At 48.0% G+C, this 14,068-nt stretch overlaps 1 protein-coding gene across 1 annotated transcript; it reads right to left on the bottom strand.

Annotated features, from left to right (window-relative positions):
* Positions 1-1,417: 1,417 nt before the first annotated feature.
* LOC130392879 (leucine-rich repeat-containing protein 52-like) lies at positions 1,418-13,432 on the bottom strand. The gene is made up of 2 exons (XM_056603392.1): positions 12,156-13,432; positions 1,418-1,734 (listed from the first exon to the last, which is right to left on the bottom strand). Exons 1-2 carry the CDS (start codon positions 12,802-12,804, stop codon positions 1,418-1,420), a joined length of 966 nt encoding a protein of 321 aa, XP_056459367.1. The 5' UTR covers positions 12,805-13,432.
* Positions 13,433-14,068: the final 636 nt, after the last annotated feature.

Here is a 14,068-nt window from a genome sequence, read left to right as displayed (position 1 = left end):
ATGCACGCACCAACCCACCCACCCACACCCAAGAGCTGACGAGCCCCATTTACAAGAAGACAGCTCAGTGATGGACCTGTCTGTACTGACCTATAATACGAGGTCAAACTAGCAAGGCTCCCATTCACATAGCACAGCATCCCCTTTAGCATGCTACGCTCCTGACGCTAATCAGTCTGACAGTGCAGACTAGCCTAGCCGACTAACCTAGCTAGTCTTCGTGTGTTCGACTTGAACGATATCAGAGGAGATGGAAACCAGCGGTACCGTTGTGTGACTCAGAGAACGTGTATACAAATATGCACAGCGAGAGAGAAACACGTCAATATACACACACATACAGTACAAACAAGGTCAAATACAGTCACCGACTGTCACCGCAGAACAGGTCAGAGTGATACGAATGTCTTTAAAGGGGGATACCTGTAAACACTAACACTACTCTCCGACATGACATGCCTAAGTATGCTGGCGGTGACTCGTGTTAAGGGTTCTTTAGCATGTAGCGGTGTCGTCACAAACTCAGTTTGCTTGCAGGAAGGAAAAAAATAACTATAAAATCTATATATGTTTTTTGAAAATCCAAACGCAATACGTCACAAAACTATGTCACAGCTATAGTGACTACAGTACCCAAGGAGGCCAGAGGCATTTCTCAGGTGAAGGATCTATTCTGCACAGTGTCTGGCTTGGACCACAACAGTAGGTGGCCATGATTCAGTATTTGTAAAATCTAATAGCAATTAATGCAACAAACCATATAGAGACATTACCGGTATCCCCCTTTGGTGGTCGCGATAAGGCATCACTCTCTGTGTGACCCCCAATTATCTTCTCATGGATTGTGTGTGTGTGTGTTGGTTGGGGTGCTATTGCTTATCAGTACTCTTAGAGGTCATTCTGTAGTCCTGAAGTGAAGGCATTTACCTTATTGCTCACCCTGTCTATCTGTGTCTCTCACACACACACACACACACACACACACACACACACACACACACACACACACACACACACACACACACACACACACACACACACACACACACACACACACACACACACACACACACACACACACACACCACTCTGGCCATCATGGTAGAACGTTTATTGCCTTCCTTTCCTCTTCCCAAAAGCAAGCAGTAGGGTCCGTCCCGGGTGGGGTGTAGGGAGGTGGGGGGGGAGTTTGTGACAGAACCTTTGTCCTCAGTGTTCCGTTCATCCCTCCTGGCTTCGTCTTCTATATTGCATCCCCCCCACCACCACAATCCCCCTATCCCCTGTTTAGCTTCTTGCAGCCAACCTCCTCCTCCCTCCTCCTCCTCCTCCTCCTCCTCCTCCTCCTCCTCCTCCTCCTCTTCTTCTTCCTCTCCACACCTCCCTCCCCTCCCCGCCCCTCCTGTCCGTCCGTCCTTCACACCTGCATGCTGGGCTTGTTGAGGTCCCCGTTGCCCTGTCCGCCGCACATGCCCCCGCCGCGGTCGTCGTCGTCGTCGCTGTCCTGCTCCTCGCTCTTGCGCTTGGCGTAGCGCTCGTAGAGGACCATCAGCACGCCCATGACCCACGCCGACACCGTGCCCGCCGAGAAGATGACGAAGCCGATGGCGATGAAGAACAGGTAGTCCCAGTAGCCCAGGCCCTGGTGGCAGTCGGTGCGCAGCTGCATGCCCACCTCCGCCAGCCGCTGGCCCGACATCTCCGGGGGGTCCTGGCACACCGTCTGACCCTCGTCTGGGTGAGAGGGGGGGGGTGGAGGGCGGGGGATGGTGCAGAGGGAGAGAGAGCGAGGGGGGGGGGGGGAGAAGGATGAGAGATGGAGATAAGAGGTGGTGGAATGATCAGAGAGGAATAAAAGAGAGGGAGAGGAAAATTATAACCGAGCCTGTTGATGTAGATAAATGAGGCTCTCAAAGTAGAGTATCCATAGAGGACCCCGCGCACACACACAAGCTAATAATGCAGTGATAACCTTTGTGATAAATGGTCCCCTGAGACAGGTAACCATCATAGATTTCCTTTTAGTAATGTAGGTCTTGGATGTCTAGGACCCATCACCATTATTATGGTACACACACACACACACACACACACACACACACACACACACACACACACACACACACACACACACACACACACACACACACACACACACACACACACACACACACACACACACACACACACACACACACACACATCAGACCTCCTACGTTCTCTGCATCAATAATAAACACAAACAAACCTGTATTTCCACGATAAAGAAACGCGAGTGTGTTTTCCCTTTCAAAACATCTGCTGATAATAATTAGAAATATGCTAATCGCTACCAAGATAACGATACGGCAGACCACCGGAGGGGGGGGGGGAACAACAAAAACAGAGACAAGGGCACACTGACACAACACGCGCTTCACTTAACGGATTAGGGCCAACTAATTCACGGGTCGCCACGTATCGCTCCTGCTGCGTATCTGAGGGATTACAGCAGGTGGAATGCTATCCGGCTACCCATTTTATGCGTATTAAGCGATTGCAGATTGTTACTGTGATAAAGGGCTTGCAATTACAGATCGTGACTTCCATCCATCTCCTTTTTAATTGCCGCCGCGGGCGGAGTCAGGGACCAGACAGCGCTTTGATTCAGGGTTTGTTTTAACGACGTCTGCGTAGCCAGAGAGACGGAGACGTCTCCTGCGGGGTTCTGCTGAAGCGTGAGTGGACTTTTTCCTTCTTCTTTTTTAACGTCTTACCGACCAATGCACCTGTTTTAAGTTCACGCAGCATTAACAAAATAAACTAAAGATAAGAAAACTGATTGTTGGATTGCAAAGTTATTGCTTGGAAATGTCACAGACCAACCACATACAAGAAGGTAGGAATGACCTTCCGTCTCTGTGTGCTACACTACTGCCACAAATGCGCCTTCTTAAAGTAAAGGGTACAAATGTCCTATACTGACTTTGCTGTGAGCAAATAGTGTATTTTTAGTTGCCCAAACGGACTTAAAGGATCGAAGCCAGCTTTCGGCTAGGAGTCGCACACCCTAACGCCTACACTATCCTACTTTCACCTCCTGAAGCCCCCGGTTTTAGTGTGACTCGGATGTACTGGACCTCATGACCTCAGTGAAGCACCAATCACAGGCAGAACTTTCAGGTTCAGAGAGTCAAAGTTCAGCCCAGGATCTGGAGTCACCCATCTGGATGTGTTAATAAACACAACCCCAAGGAACGACTAATGGGAGAACTCAGCTGTTTAATGGGTTGAGCAAAGCATTTTCACTGCCTGAACTAAGAAATGTATTGTACCCCTTTAAAAAAAAGAAAGAAGAAGCAGCCTGAAAACATTCTTATGATGTTCTATTTCTGGACCAGCCAAATTTGATGGTTATCTTGTATGCATGCTCAATATAATGCCCACTAAATGCAGCTTTATTTGATCTCGATCTCTCTCTCTCTCTCTCTCTCTCTCTCTCTCTCTCTCTCTCTCTCTCTCTCTCTCTCTCTCTCTCTCTCTCTCTCTCTCTCTCTCTCTCTCTCTCTCTCTCTCTCTCTCTCTCTCTCTCTCTCTCTCTCTCTCTCTCTCTCTCTCTCTCTCTCTCTCTCTCTCTCTCTCTCTCTCTCTCTCTCTCTCTCATAGCTGGAAAAACTCCCAGACGGAACTAGAGACAAATGACTAGACAGACGAATGAACGGACAAACAATTCAATGACAAAGCGACAGACTAGCAGAGAAACTGACAGATCCAAGTTTTCAGAGATAAAACCACAATAGGAGAGCAAAAGAGGGCACGCGCACACTCTCACACACACAGACAAAAGATGACAGATGACCACAAAAGAAGATATAAGCTAGGCTAGGGCATAGACAGAAAGAGAGAGCATGAAACGTAGAGAGAGCGAGAGAGAGGCTTCTCTTTGTGAGCCTTCGCCTGGTAGGTGATGAATGAATGCAGCTACCAATGTTAATTAAACTGCACTCATCTACCCATAAAGCCAAAGGTCTGAACAAGGAAAAGACTGATGGTTGGAGGAGGTAGTGAGTGTGTGCGTTTGAGTGTGAGGGGGGGGGGGGGGGGGGGGCGGCTGATATCATCTCTAATTCCCCAGAGTCCTTGGCAGGGAGGACGGCACACAAGCTAGAACGTGTGCACAGCTCCTGAATCCCAAACACCACATGCATCGATGTGCAGCGTTGACCGCTCGACTGGGACAAGATGGGTTGAGTGCGATTTAAAGTCGACATGATGCGCTGGTCTGAATGCGTAGTCCATGCACCCTGCTACCCACGACAAGCTAAATAAAGTAATCGCCACCTGAACCCTGGGTAAGGGTGTGTAGTTTCTTTTGGGATAACGCTGGCTCTCGCAGTTCAATAAATGAGGTTTGGCGTAGCCTCATCAACCTTGATTAAGTCTGCCAAGGGCCTGCAAACCTCTGCACTGGACAAGAGAACATGTCAACACCGTACTTTGTGTTAACCTTTGTGAATCAATACCTCATACGTTGCAATACAATACTCAATTAAACAGTAACCTTTACCCTCTGTGCGGTCACCATTCTGAAGTAGAGCATTTGTTCATGCGGTGGCGTGCGTGTGTGTGCATGTGTCCGGGCCGTTACGATGGTGATGAAGGGCCCGCGATGGTCGGTTGCATGATGACGATACAACTGTTAGCAGGAGATGCAGTAAATCTCTTATCTATCATAAAACATATAAAAGTGTAACATAGGCTAGAATAGTTCGAATAATTGTTCAAATTGCGAGCCATCCCAGTATAATTGTATTGGTTTTATAGTTCTGCTTCATGTTCAGACTCCTTTGTGCTTTGTAATAGCTGCTTTCCAGGGCAACCAGGAACATAAGTGTCTGAACACTCTAGTGGATTTGCTGTGAAATTGCCACAGTATGCAATTACATGGTTACACCATTACGGCATGGACAGCAAGCTGACAAATTTATGGATTCTCACAACAGGAGAACAATGAGGACAGATATTTAGGAGCACATTTAGACAAACTGTTTTGTCTAAATGGTCTTTTAATTCCAGTGTGTTTTTCCGCTGTATTTATAGACGTTTGAGTATTAGCATTAGCCACAAGCTGTTGGAGACATTGTATTGAGAACAATGTGTACCAACAGTTCATATCTGATAAGGCATGATCATTATGTAGATTTGTGTCAGCAACCTCACATTAAAGCAGGGGGAATTTTGGGCCACTAATCAAGAAAACCCTTTGATTCACGCTGGATGATTACATCGTCAATCTAGCTCAACTCAAGCCACAAACCCACCAACTAACCCAGCCACCAACCAACATTTAAGCGAACAGTCAATAACCTTCATACCTGAAACATCAACAACCCGCCAACTAACCAACACCCAAACAAACAATCAACAATCACTGACCCATCAACAAACAACCTGTCAACTTACCCACTGACCAACCAACTAACCCGCCAAACAAACCAACTGATCGAGAGACCTATAGAGCCACTGGTAGCAGATAAAAAGCGCTTGAAGGGAGACAGTTAAGTTGATTTCATACTTCTGAGTGTCTCACGTTCACGAAGAGCCACGTCAAGACTCTTGAGACATGATACAGATCATTGAGTTGCCTGCAGTTTACAACTGAAAGAAACTTTTTGATTTCGGGGGGAGGACATTCGATTGACGTGCCCAGCTATCTGAAACAAAACACTGCTCAAGCTCCCCTCTCACCAAATCAATGACTACTTGCCGTGAAGGAGGACGCCTTTCTAAGGTCTAGGAGGACTGCATGTCTTGGCACAAGCGTAGGTCATCGACAGGAGTGAATGGTCTCAGATTAGCCGACTCCTATTCTGTACTCGATCGAGAAGGGTGATTTGGGCTTCACACCACATTACATTGGCTCCTGTGTTTTACGATTATTGAAGCCCTCTCTCTCACACTCTCTCTCTCCCTCTCTAGCTTTCCATTTTTCCAATGTCTCTAATGTCTATATATTGCTGGAAGAGTTTCTTTTGAGAATTTTGATGCGTCCGTATTGCTAATGTGTTATCCTTTGGGGTTTCCCTCTGCGTCTGGCAGGGGAAGCCGACGGCATCATGTGTGCCAGAGTCCTTTATAATTTATTGTGCAATCTTTTTCGCCGGCTTGAATTTAATTTCATCGGATGAAAGGGTGTTGGATTGCTTTTTTAAATAAAAAAAATTGAAATCAATAATAAGAAAAAACAACAACATTGCAAAGTTCACATAACCACTCACTTAATCTAAACATAGTTCAAAGATATCCAGAGAAAAACCCAACCTCTTCCCATCTGTCTCGAGTCGCGCGTCGTGCTAAATGGCACAACGAGGACGACCCTATGTACCAACTGGAGATCAGGTTCAGGTCAGTTCTTTTCCCTCATAACATCCACTCTTAATCTCCTCGTAACGTCCACACCTAAGCTGAAGGAGACATGCGTGTCCCTCCACAGCAGGTGGCCTGGCACAGAACGTCAGGTCACGATTCGGTCGTCATGCCAGTAGACCTGTAGCCCGCGGCGAGAGCGCCACACTATGCATTGTGAAGTATGCAACCTTCATTTGACCCTCAGCCCGCATAGCGGGCCAAAGCTAGGGGACATAAATAGTAAAGGTGAACGGAACGGAAACGAACGCAACTTAACAGTGGACACACACACACACATGCTTTAAGAATGTACACATTTTTAGCCCCTTCAGTGTTTATGGGGGCTTTAGTGATGGGGCCTAAGAGCCTTGATGTCATGCCTCCGCCTGGGCATCTTCTAGATCTGACTGACACACACACACACACACACACACACACACACACACACACACACACACACACACACACACACACACACACACACACACACACACACACACACACACACACACACACACACACACACACACACACACACGTCTTGACATAAGCTTAACCCACCCATTGGACACGGCTATCAACATTAAACAGCCGCCCAGAGAGAGCCCCACACATCCCTACAGACTGTATGTGTATCCCATCACCGCCATTGTCCCTTCATCGGGACATCGAAGCGTCTCGGAAAAGACAGTGGTTTCACGAAAAGTAGACAACCTGAGTTCAGAGCAGAAACAAACAGAGAATGGCAAAAACACAGGCTTTTAGTCCTAAATGTTAAATGTTAGGAACAGTGAAGAAATGGGCCAAGAATCTATGTTTGAGAAATAACACCAAAGTTGATGTTTGGCAACAAAATATGTCAATATCAATTGAGTCGCCTATGTAAGATGTGAAGACTATGGACATAATCAGACACGGTGCGTATCTGTTTCTTTATCACGCAGACCCCACTTTCAGAAGAGCCATATATATTGTATATATTGGTTTCAAAGAGCCCAGTCAGAGAGTCCTGCTTCCCAAAAGCACAGAGGCTTGCAAATTGGTTATCAAATTAAACCAACATGAGTCAGTGCAGAGATGATTGTATATCTATTTCGCTTTCTCACACACACACACACACACACACACACACACACACACACACACACACACACACACACACACACACACACACACACACACACACACACACACACACACACACACACACACACACACACACACACACACACACACACACACAGCTGTGAGGGATTAACCTGCAGGGTAGACTACCAACCAGTGCTATTTATAACCGTACTAATTATTCCAATGCATATGTTATTCTGTATGGGTGCAAACGCTTACCAGGGTGGGGGGGAGTGGGGGGAGCCCCGGACCCACTTGGCCTGCCAAAGCCAAAGCATATGAATGCTGGTAAATGATGGTGCGTGTCAAATCGTACCATGTATGCATCTGTGTGTGTGTGTGTGTGTGTGTGTGTGCTGGCAGAAGTGTGAGTAAGTACGTGCGTGCACATTATGCAAAGTATTACGAGGACACCACGGGTACGGCACCGCTGTGCTCTACTAATGGCTCCAAGAAAGAGAGCGAGAACAAAGCAGTGAAGCGTATTAAGCCTGTCTGATGCTGTTGATGAAGTCGGAGGACCTCCAAATTAAATAATGGTCCAACCCAACTGAGACAGCGTCGGAAGCGCCTTCGTTGTCTCGCTGGCCGCTCGTGGCCACCTTAACGCGTCGTAAAGTGGCCGGCTAAGAATAGCCGACCTTATCTCTACCGCATCTGCACACGTTTAAATGACGTGTGCCTGTACTTTGCCGCACGTCGTCCCTGTCCTCCGTGGACACATTAGTCAGAGTCACCCTCGCGGGCGCTGCGAGATCCCCCCACGCCTCGCTACGCCAGAGGGGGCATTCGGGGATCTGTCTCTTTTCCCATCAATCTGTCTCTTTTCATTCCATTTACAAATTCCTGTACTTTCCATCGCCTCCGTTTTATAAAATTTTCCATTGAATGCTGATGATGGTTTATTTTTGGTGTTTGTTGACATGTTGCCAGCGACATATTAAATATGGATGTGTGGATTACTGCGTGTTTCCGCGCGTGCAGAGGCAAAATGTTATTTTGGGTCGACGAAGGTTGTCTTATTACTACTCTTGATGAACCGTAATTTCACTTCTACACTTCTACTTCCAGACACCAAGCAAAGATCCTGTGAAGATCTACTCGTCTCTCTCCCCTTCTCCCTCCCAGTTGTATGAGTGGTCCCAAACATCAGCATACTGGCAGGTACAGTCACCAGGACTCCCTTGCTCGGAGCACCGCCTCCACACGTCGGGACACTGAAAGGTATACAGACGCAAGCATGCTCTCACACACACACACACACACACACACGCGCACGCATGCATGGGCAAACACTTCCACACCATGCCTAAGGTATTAACGTCATCAGACACCCACGCAAACTTCAGCGGTCCATCTGGGTTTTCTACCTCACCTTGTAAAACCAAAAGGAAGAGAACCAAATCTATACTGGCCACGTCTGACAAGTAGGCCAGCTCTGCATTTGATACGCTGTATGCTCCATCAGATGGTATCCTTATTGTTACTGTAATTGTTTCAGGTGATTAATTATGTATGGGCTAATTGTTTTTAGGTGAAAGGCGGTCTCCTTGTCATAATGAATGTTTTAATGGGTTTGATTGACTGATCTGGGCCACAGACGATCTCTCTTTGTATGAATATTTAACTCTTGCCCGGGTTTGGCCTCCCTCATGGCTGCATGCCTAGGGTTGGTGAGCAGGCCAGGCCACCATAGAGCAGCCATAGGAACCAGCGGTGGCCATCCAATATTTACAGCCTCTAATCTCCTAGGCTTCAACTCCATTTTGGACGACGCTGAAACAATAAGCAATGGAGTGAACAATACAACAGGGTGCAAATACCAATGCAGCCATTGTATATTCTTATGCCTTCATTTTCTGCTCACCTTTATGCACTGTGTTGAAAACGTCACATAGAATGAGTTTTTAATCTTGGAATTGCCCTGGGATTTGAGATATAGGGATGAAGCTGTACCACGTAAGCAGCTCAAATCCAGCGGGCAAAATCCATCCAGCACACAAAGACATCTCTCTCTTTTTCTCTCTCCCTCTCTCTGAGGCTGCCCTTTCTCTTAATTCTCTATCAACTCTTGATTCTCCATCCTCGCTCCTTGACATTTGTCTCATTTCAGTTTTTAATAACGTTTATTTTATAAATGATCATTGGAATTTTAGTCAGTGTCTGTGACTAAAATAAATTCAAATAAAGGCCAATAGAAAGATCAACGATCAACGACGTAGAGAAAGGCAGACACACATAATTAGAGAGGCTGTTGTGACATGCTGCATTACTACTGCTCCTAGTATATACACAGTTTTGCTGGATTGCTACTTTTGCGCACACACACACACACACACACACACACACACACACACACACACACACACACACACACACACACACACACACACACACACACACACACACACACACACACACACACACACCTTATGAAGACCCAGAGGGCATTGTGTGACTAAGACGCACACACCTACACACTTCAGAGAAGTGTCTTTAAAAAAGGGGTTCATGTACCCCTAGGAGATGCAGGTGGTACCTGGAAAATATTGAGAAATGTGAATCTTATGTGGTTCATTCAATTGTAAAATATTCAGAACTTTGGAATTAGTTGAATCTGTAAACCACGCTGATAGAATTAAATTGTCTTCATTTGTTTTTGCACCACCCACTCAATATTCATGTTTGCATAAAAAAACTGACATTATAAGCATTGGTACCACTCAAAAAGGGTCCATGAATTAATAAATGTGATGCTGTAAAAATATTAACTAACAGTTCATTAACAGTGAACTAATGTCTGGAAGCAACTAGTCTAGGCTAGTGACAATTAGCTGCTAGTGCTCATGTTTACTAATGGTGTTCATCTTAAGATATTCATTTATACATTATTGAATAGGGTTACATGCTAAAGCTATGTAATAATGATTATTAAAGATGAACTTATGTTGATTCATACTTATTATTGTATCCTTATTCTATAGTGTTACATTTACTTTTTTTTCCTCCTTCCTTTGCAGGGGACTGAAATCAATATCTTATGGAGGGGGTAGATTAGTCCAAATAGTTGGAGAACCAACGGTTTTAAAAGGACCACTACGTTCAATCACAAGTTGAATCAGTCTAAATTCCATCTCTGTAGTACTTTCGTATTAGTTCAAAGTTTGTGCTTTGTGTTTTGCATGTGTCAAGAGGACAGGCGTGTTAGCAACAGCGCGTGTCTATCCAGGATGGAGCGGGCGGGCGTGACACACGATAGGGGGCTAGCGGTGGATGGTTACCAACGCTTGGGAAAGCCATGAGTTTATAGGCTGCAGCATAATTAGGATCTCCTTTCATCCTCTCCGCACGGACCCTCCCTCGGCCTCTCCTTTCCTCCCAAGTTCCCACAGGCTATCAAGGTGTCACAGATTAGTCTGTCGCCAAAGTGCATGCAAAAATAATCCTCCACATACACTTATAGTGCACACATGCACCAAGATCCCCCCCCCACACACACACACACACACACACACACACACACACACACACACACACACACACACACACACACACACACACACACACACACACACACACACACACACACTTTCAGAGCACCATCATTAACCATCTGGACTTTAGGGCCATGCACGTGGCAGGTGGCGTGCGCGTGACAGAGGGTGTGCACGTGACAGTGGAGGCCGTGCACGCCAGCCCTGCCAGGTGCACACGGGGCAGAGGAGAGGGGGCTGGCCATGCAGAACAGGTAGAAAGGGAGGGACAGGCGTCTCTCGCCCTGGGCATCTGAGCCTCTTCATCACCACCGTCAGCTGATGACACAATAACCTCATTACGTGATCAAGGTCTTCATTAGGGTTGAATATATTAGGGGGGGTCAGATCATCCCATGGTTTGAATGTAGGCTACTTTTTTTTTTATGCGGCTTCAGCAGTACTCAGATAGTTTGAGGCAATAAAAAAAATACTTTGCTAATGAAGTTGGTTGGTATGGTGAGACCGAACAACAGAAAGAGATTGGGGGGGGGGGGGGGGGGGGGATTGAGCAAAAGGGAGTGAGGGAAAGTGGCAGGCCTGTCTCAAAGCAGAGCGATTGAGCTTCACCATCTGGACGAATTGACCGAGCGCCCACAGTGAAATTAGCTAATAGAGACGATGTGACAATCAGGAGTGATAAGCCCTTGGACCGGCTCTGGCTCACAGCAGTGCTCCCTCCGTGTGTACGGCACGACGCTGGACGTAACTGAACCCTGCCAAAAGCCAAGAGAAAACATTACCCAGGCACCCAGGGGAAGGAGGACTATTGGTTGCTGACCAGGGAAGGACACGACAGCAGGCCATTATTAGGAGAGGAGGAGTGAAGGGCATTGTTGCTGAAAACGCTTTGTTATTGCATCTGTCCGTGCTCAGAATAGAGGACATGTAGCTAATTTTGTATATGGGTGAGACCCATTAAGAAACACCCCAGGAGATATGAACACCCCCCCCCCCCCCCCTTTTTAGAAAATGACAACGCAAGTAGGTCGGAAAAGCCTCGACAATAACACCCCCAAAACTTTTTACCTCATCTCTCCAATAAACATGGAGCGTTTAAGGGAAACATGTAGAGTGAGGTCAAAGGTTACACGTCCACTTGCATACCTTGAAACTTGAATCCCTCTATCTGCACCCAGAGACAGAGGTCTTCCGTGTCACAATCACACCGCCACGGGTTGCCGCTCAGTCCCAACGACCGGAGCGAGGGCAAGGCGATCAGCGTGCTGATGTTGAGCGCGGTCAGGTTGTTCCGACTCACGTCCAGCACCTGCAGCGCCACGTTCTCCGCGAAGGCGTCCGGGTGGATCTCACCAAGACTCGGGTTATCCGTCAGCCGGAGCATCACCAGGGACGCCAGGGGCCCGAACGTCCGGTCCTCGATCTGAAGCAGGTTGTTGAAAGACAGGTCGAGGTAGGCCAGCTTCCGGAGGTTCCCGAAGGTCGACTCAGAGATCTCGGTCAAGGAGTTGTTGCTGCAGTCCAGGTACACCAGGTCGGATAGGTAGTTGAGCTGAAGCGCAGGTAGGTCTCCGATGCGGTTGTTTGAGATGATGAGCTGCCTGGTGGCGAGAGGGAGATCCATGGGGAACAGGGTCAGATCCTGTCCGGCACACTGGACCACCAGCTGGTCATCGCAAACACATCTGTCCGGGCAGCCGGCCGTCAGAGCCGGAGACGGGGCCACCCCCATAACGAAGATAAAGAGGAAGAGAAGCCGAAGGGACTGGGCGCTGGGCTCGGGCAGGAGACGCATGACGAGGCCGCCCAGCGCGTCATGAACTCTGGCTGAGGTGGACCAGGACTCCCCGGCGATCCTCGGGCATCCTGCATGGGTCTGGGGAGCAAGGGAAGAGGCGAGACGGCTGCTCGGATGGGCTGGCTGGCGATGCCCGAATGTCTGGATGCTGTTTTTATCCAGCCTCTCTCTTCTCTCAGAAAAAGAGCAATCGGTCACTCTCTCACCCGCGGCGCGTCATGCACGGCGCCAAAAGACATCAGTGGATACCAAAGGTGACCGACACGTTTAATTGCACTGTGGCCAAAAATGACTTGAGCTGGCTTCACTTTTCACCGCCGTGATAAAGCTGTTCTCCCGGTCCTGGTTATCGACTTTCATCTTTAAGTAATAGTTATCGCGGGGGGCCAAAACGGAACGACACATTCTTCCTTTAGTTTCCAAACAGATGCCCACACCACGCAGAAGTTCCTGTATTATGCAGGCTTCCTAAAAAAATCGTTCAATGGCGACGTACCGTTTCATGCTCGCAGTGCGTCCTCTCGTTGTGCCGCTATGGCGTAGCCTTAAAATAACGTACAGGGAGATGTTTTTCAGAGCGCCGTAAGAGCGCAGGACTCCCTTACATCGGGCTCGGACAGCTTGAAGTGACTGCCGCGCGGGCTGCTCCGAATGTGTGTGTGTCTCTCGCTCTCGCTCTATCCCTCTCTCTCTCTATCCCTCTCTCTCTCACTCTCTGTCTCAATCACCCTCGCTCTACTCTCTCTTTCCTTCTCTCTCTGTCCCTCTCTCCCCTCGCTCTCACCCTCCCTCTCGCTCTATTCCTCTCTCACTCTATCCCTCTCTCTCCCTCTCTCTTTTCCTCACCCTCATTCTCTCCCTCCCTCCCCCTTTCCTTCTCTCTCTCTCTCTCTACTTCTTTCTCCCCTTCTCTCTCACCCTCGCTCTATTCCTCTCTCTCTATCCCTCTCTCTCTCCCTATCTGTCTCTCTCACCCTCGCTCTATCCCTCTCTCTCGATCCCTGTCTTTTCCTCACCATCACTCTCTCCCTCCCTCTTTCCTTCTCTCTCTCCCTCTCTCTATACCTCTCTCTCTCTCACCCTCGCTCTATCCCTTTCTCTCTATCCCTCTCTCTCTCACTCTTTGTCTCAATCACCCTCGCTCTACTCTCTCTTTCCTTCTCTCTCTGTCCCTCTCCCCCTCTCTCGCTCACGCTCTCCCTCGCTCTCACCCTCCCTCGCTCACGCTCTCCCTCGCTCTATGCTGACTTGATTCGCTGTC

This window comes from Gadus chalcogrammus, chromosome 12, assembly GCF_026213295.1.
Source record: "Gadus chalcogrammus isolate NIFS_2021 chromosome 12, NIFS_Gcha_1.0, whole genome shotgun sequence".
In the NCBI taxonomy this organism is placed as follows: Eukaryota; Metazoa; Chordata; class Actinopteri; order Gadiformes; family Gadidae; genus Gadus; species Gadus chalcogrammus.
Note: the sequence above shows the minus strand (reverse complement) of the source record. Positions and strands in the feature narration are given on the sequence as shown.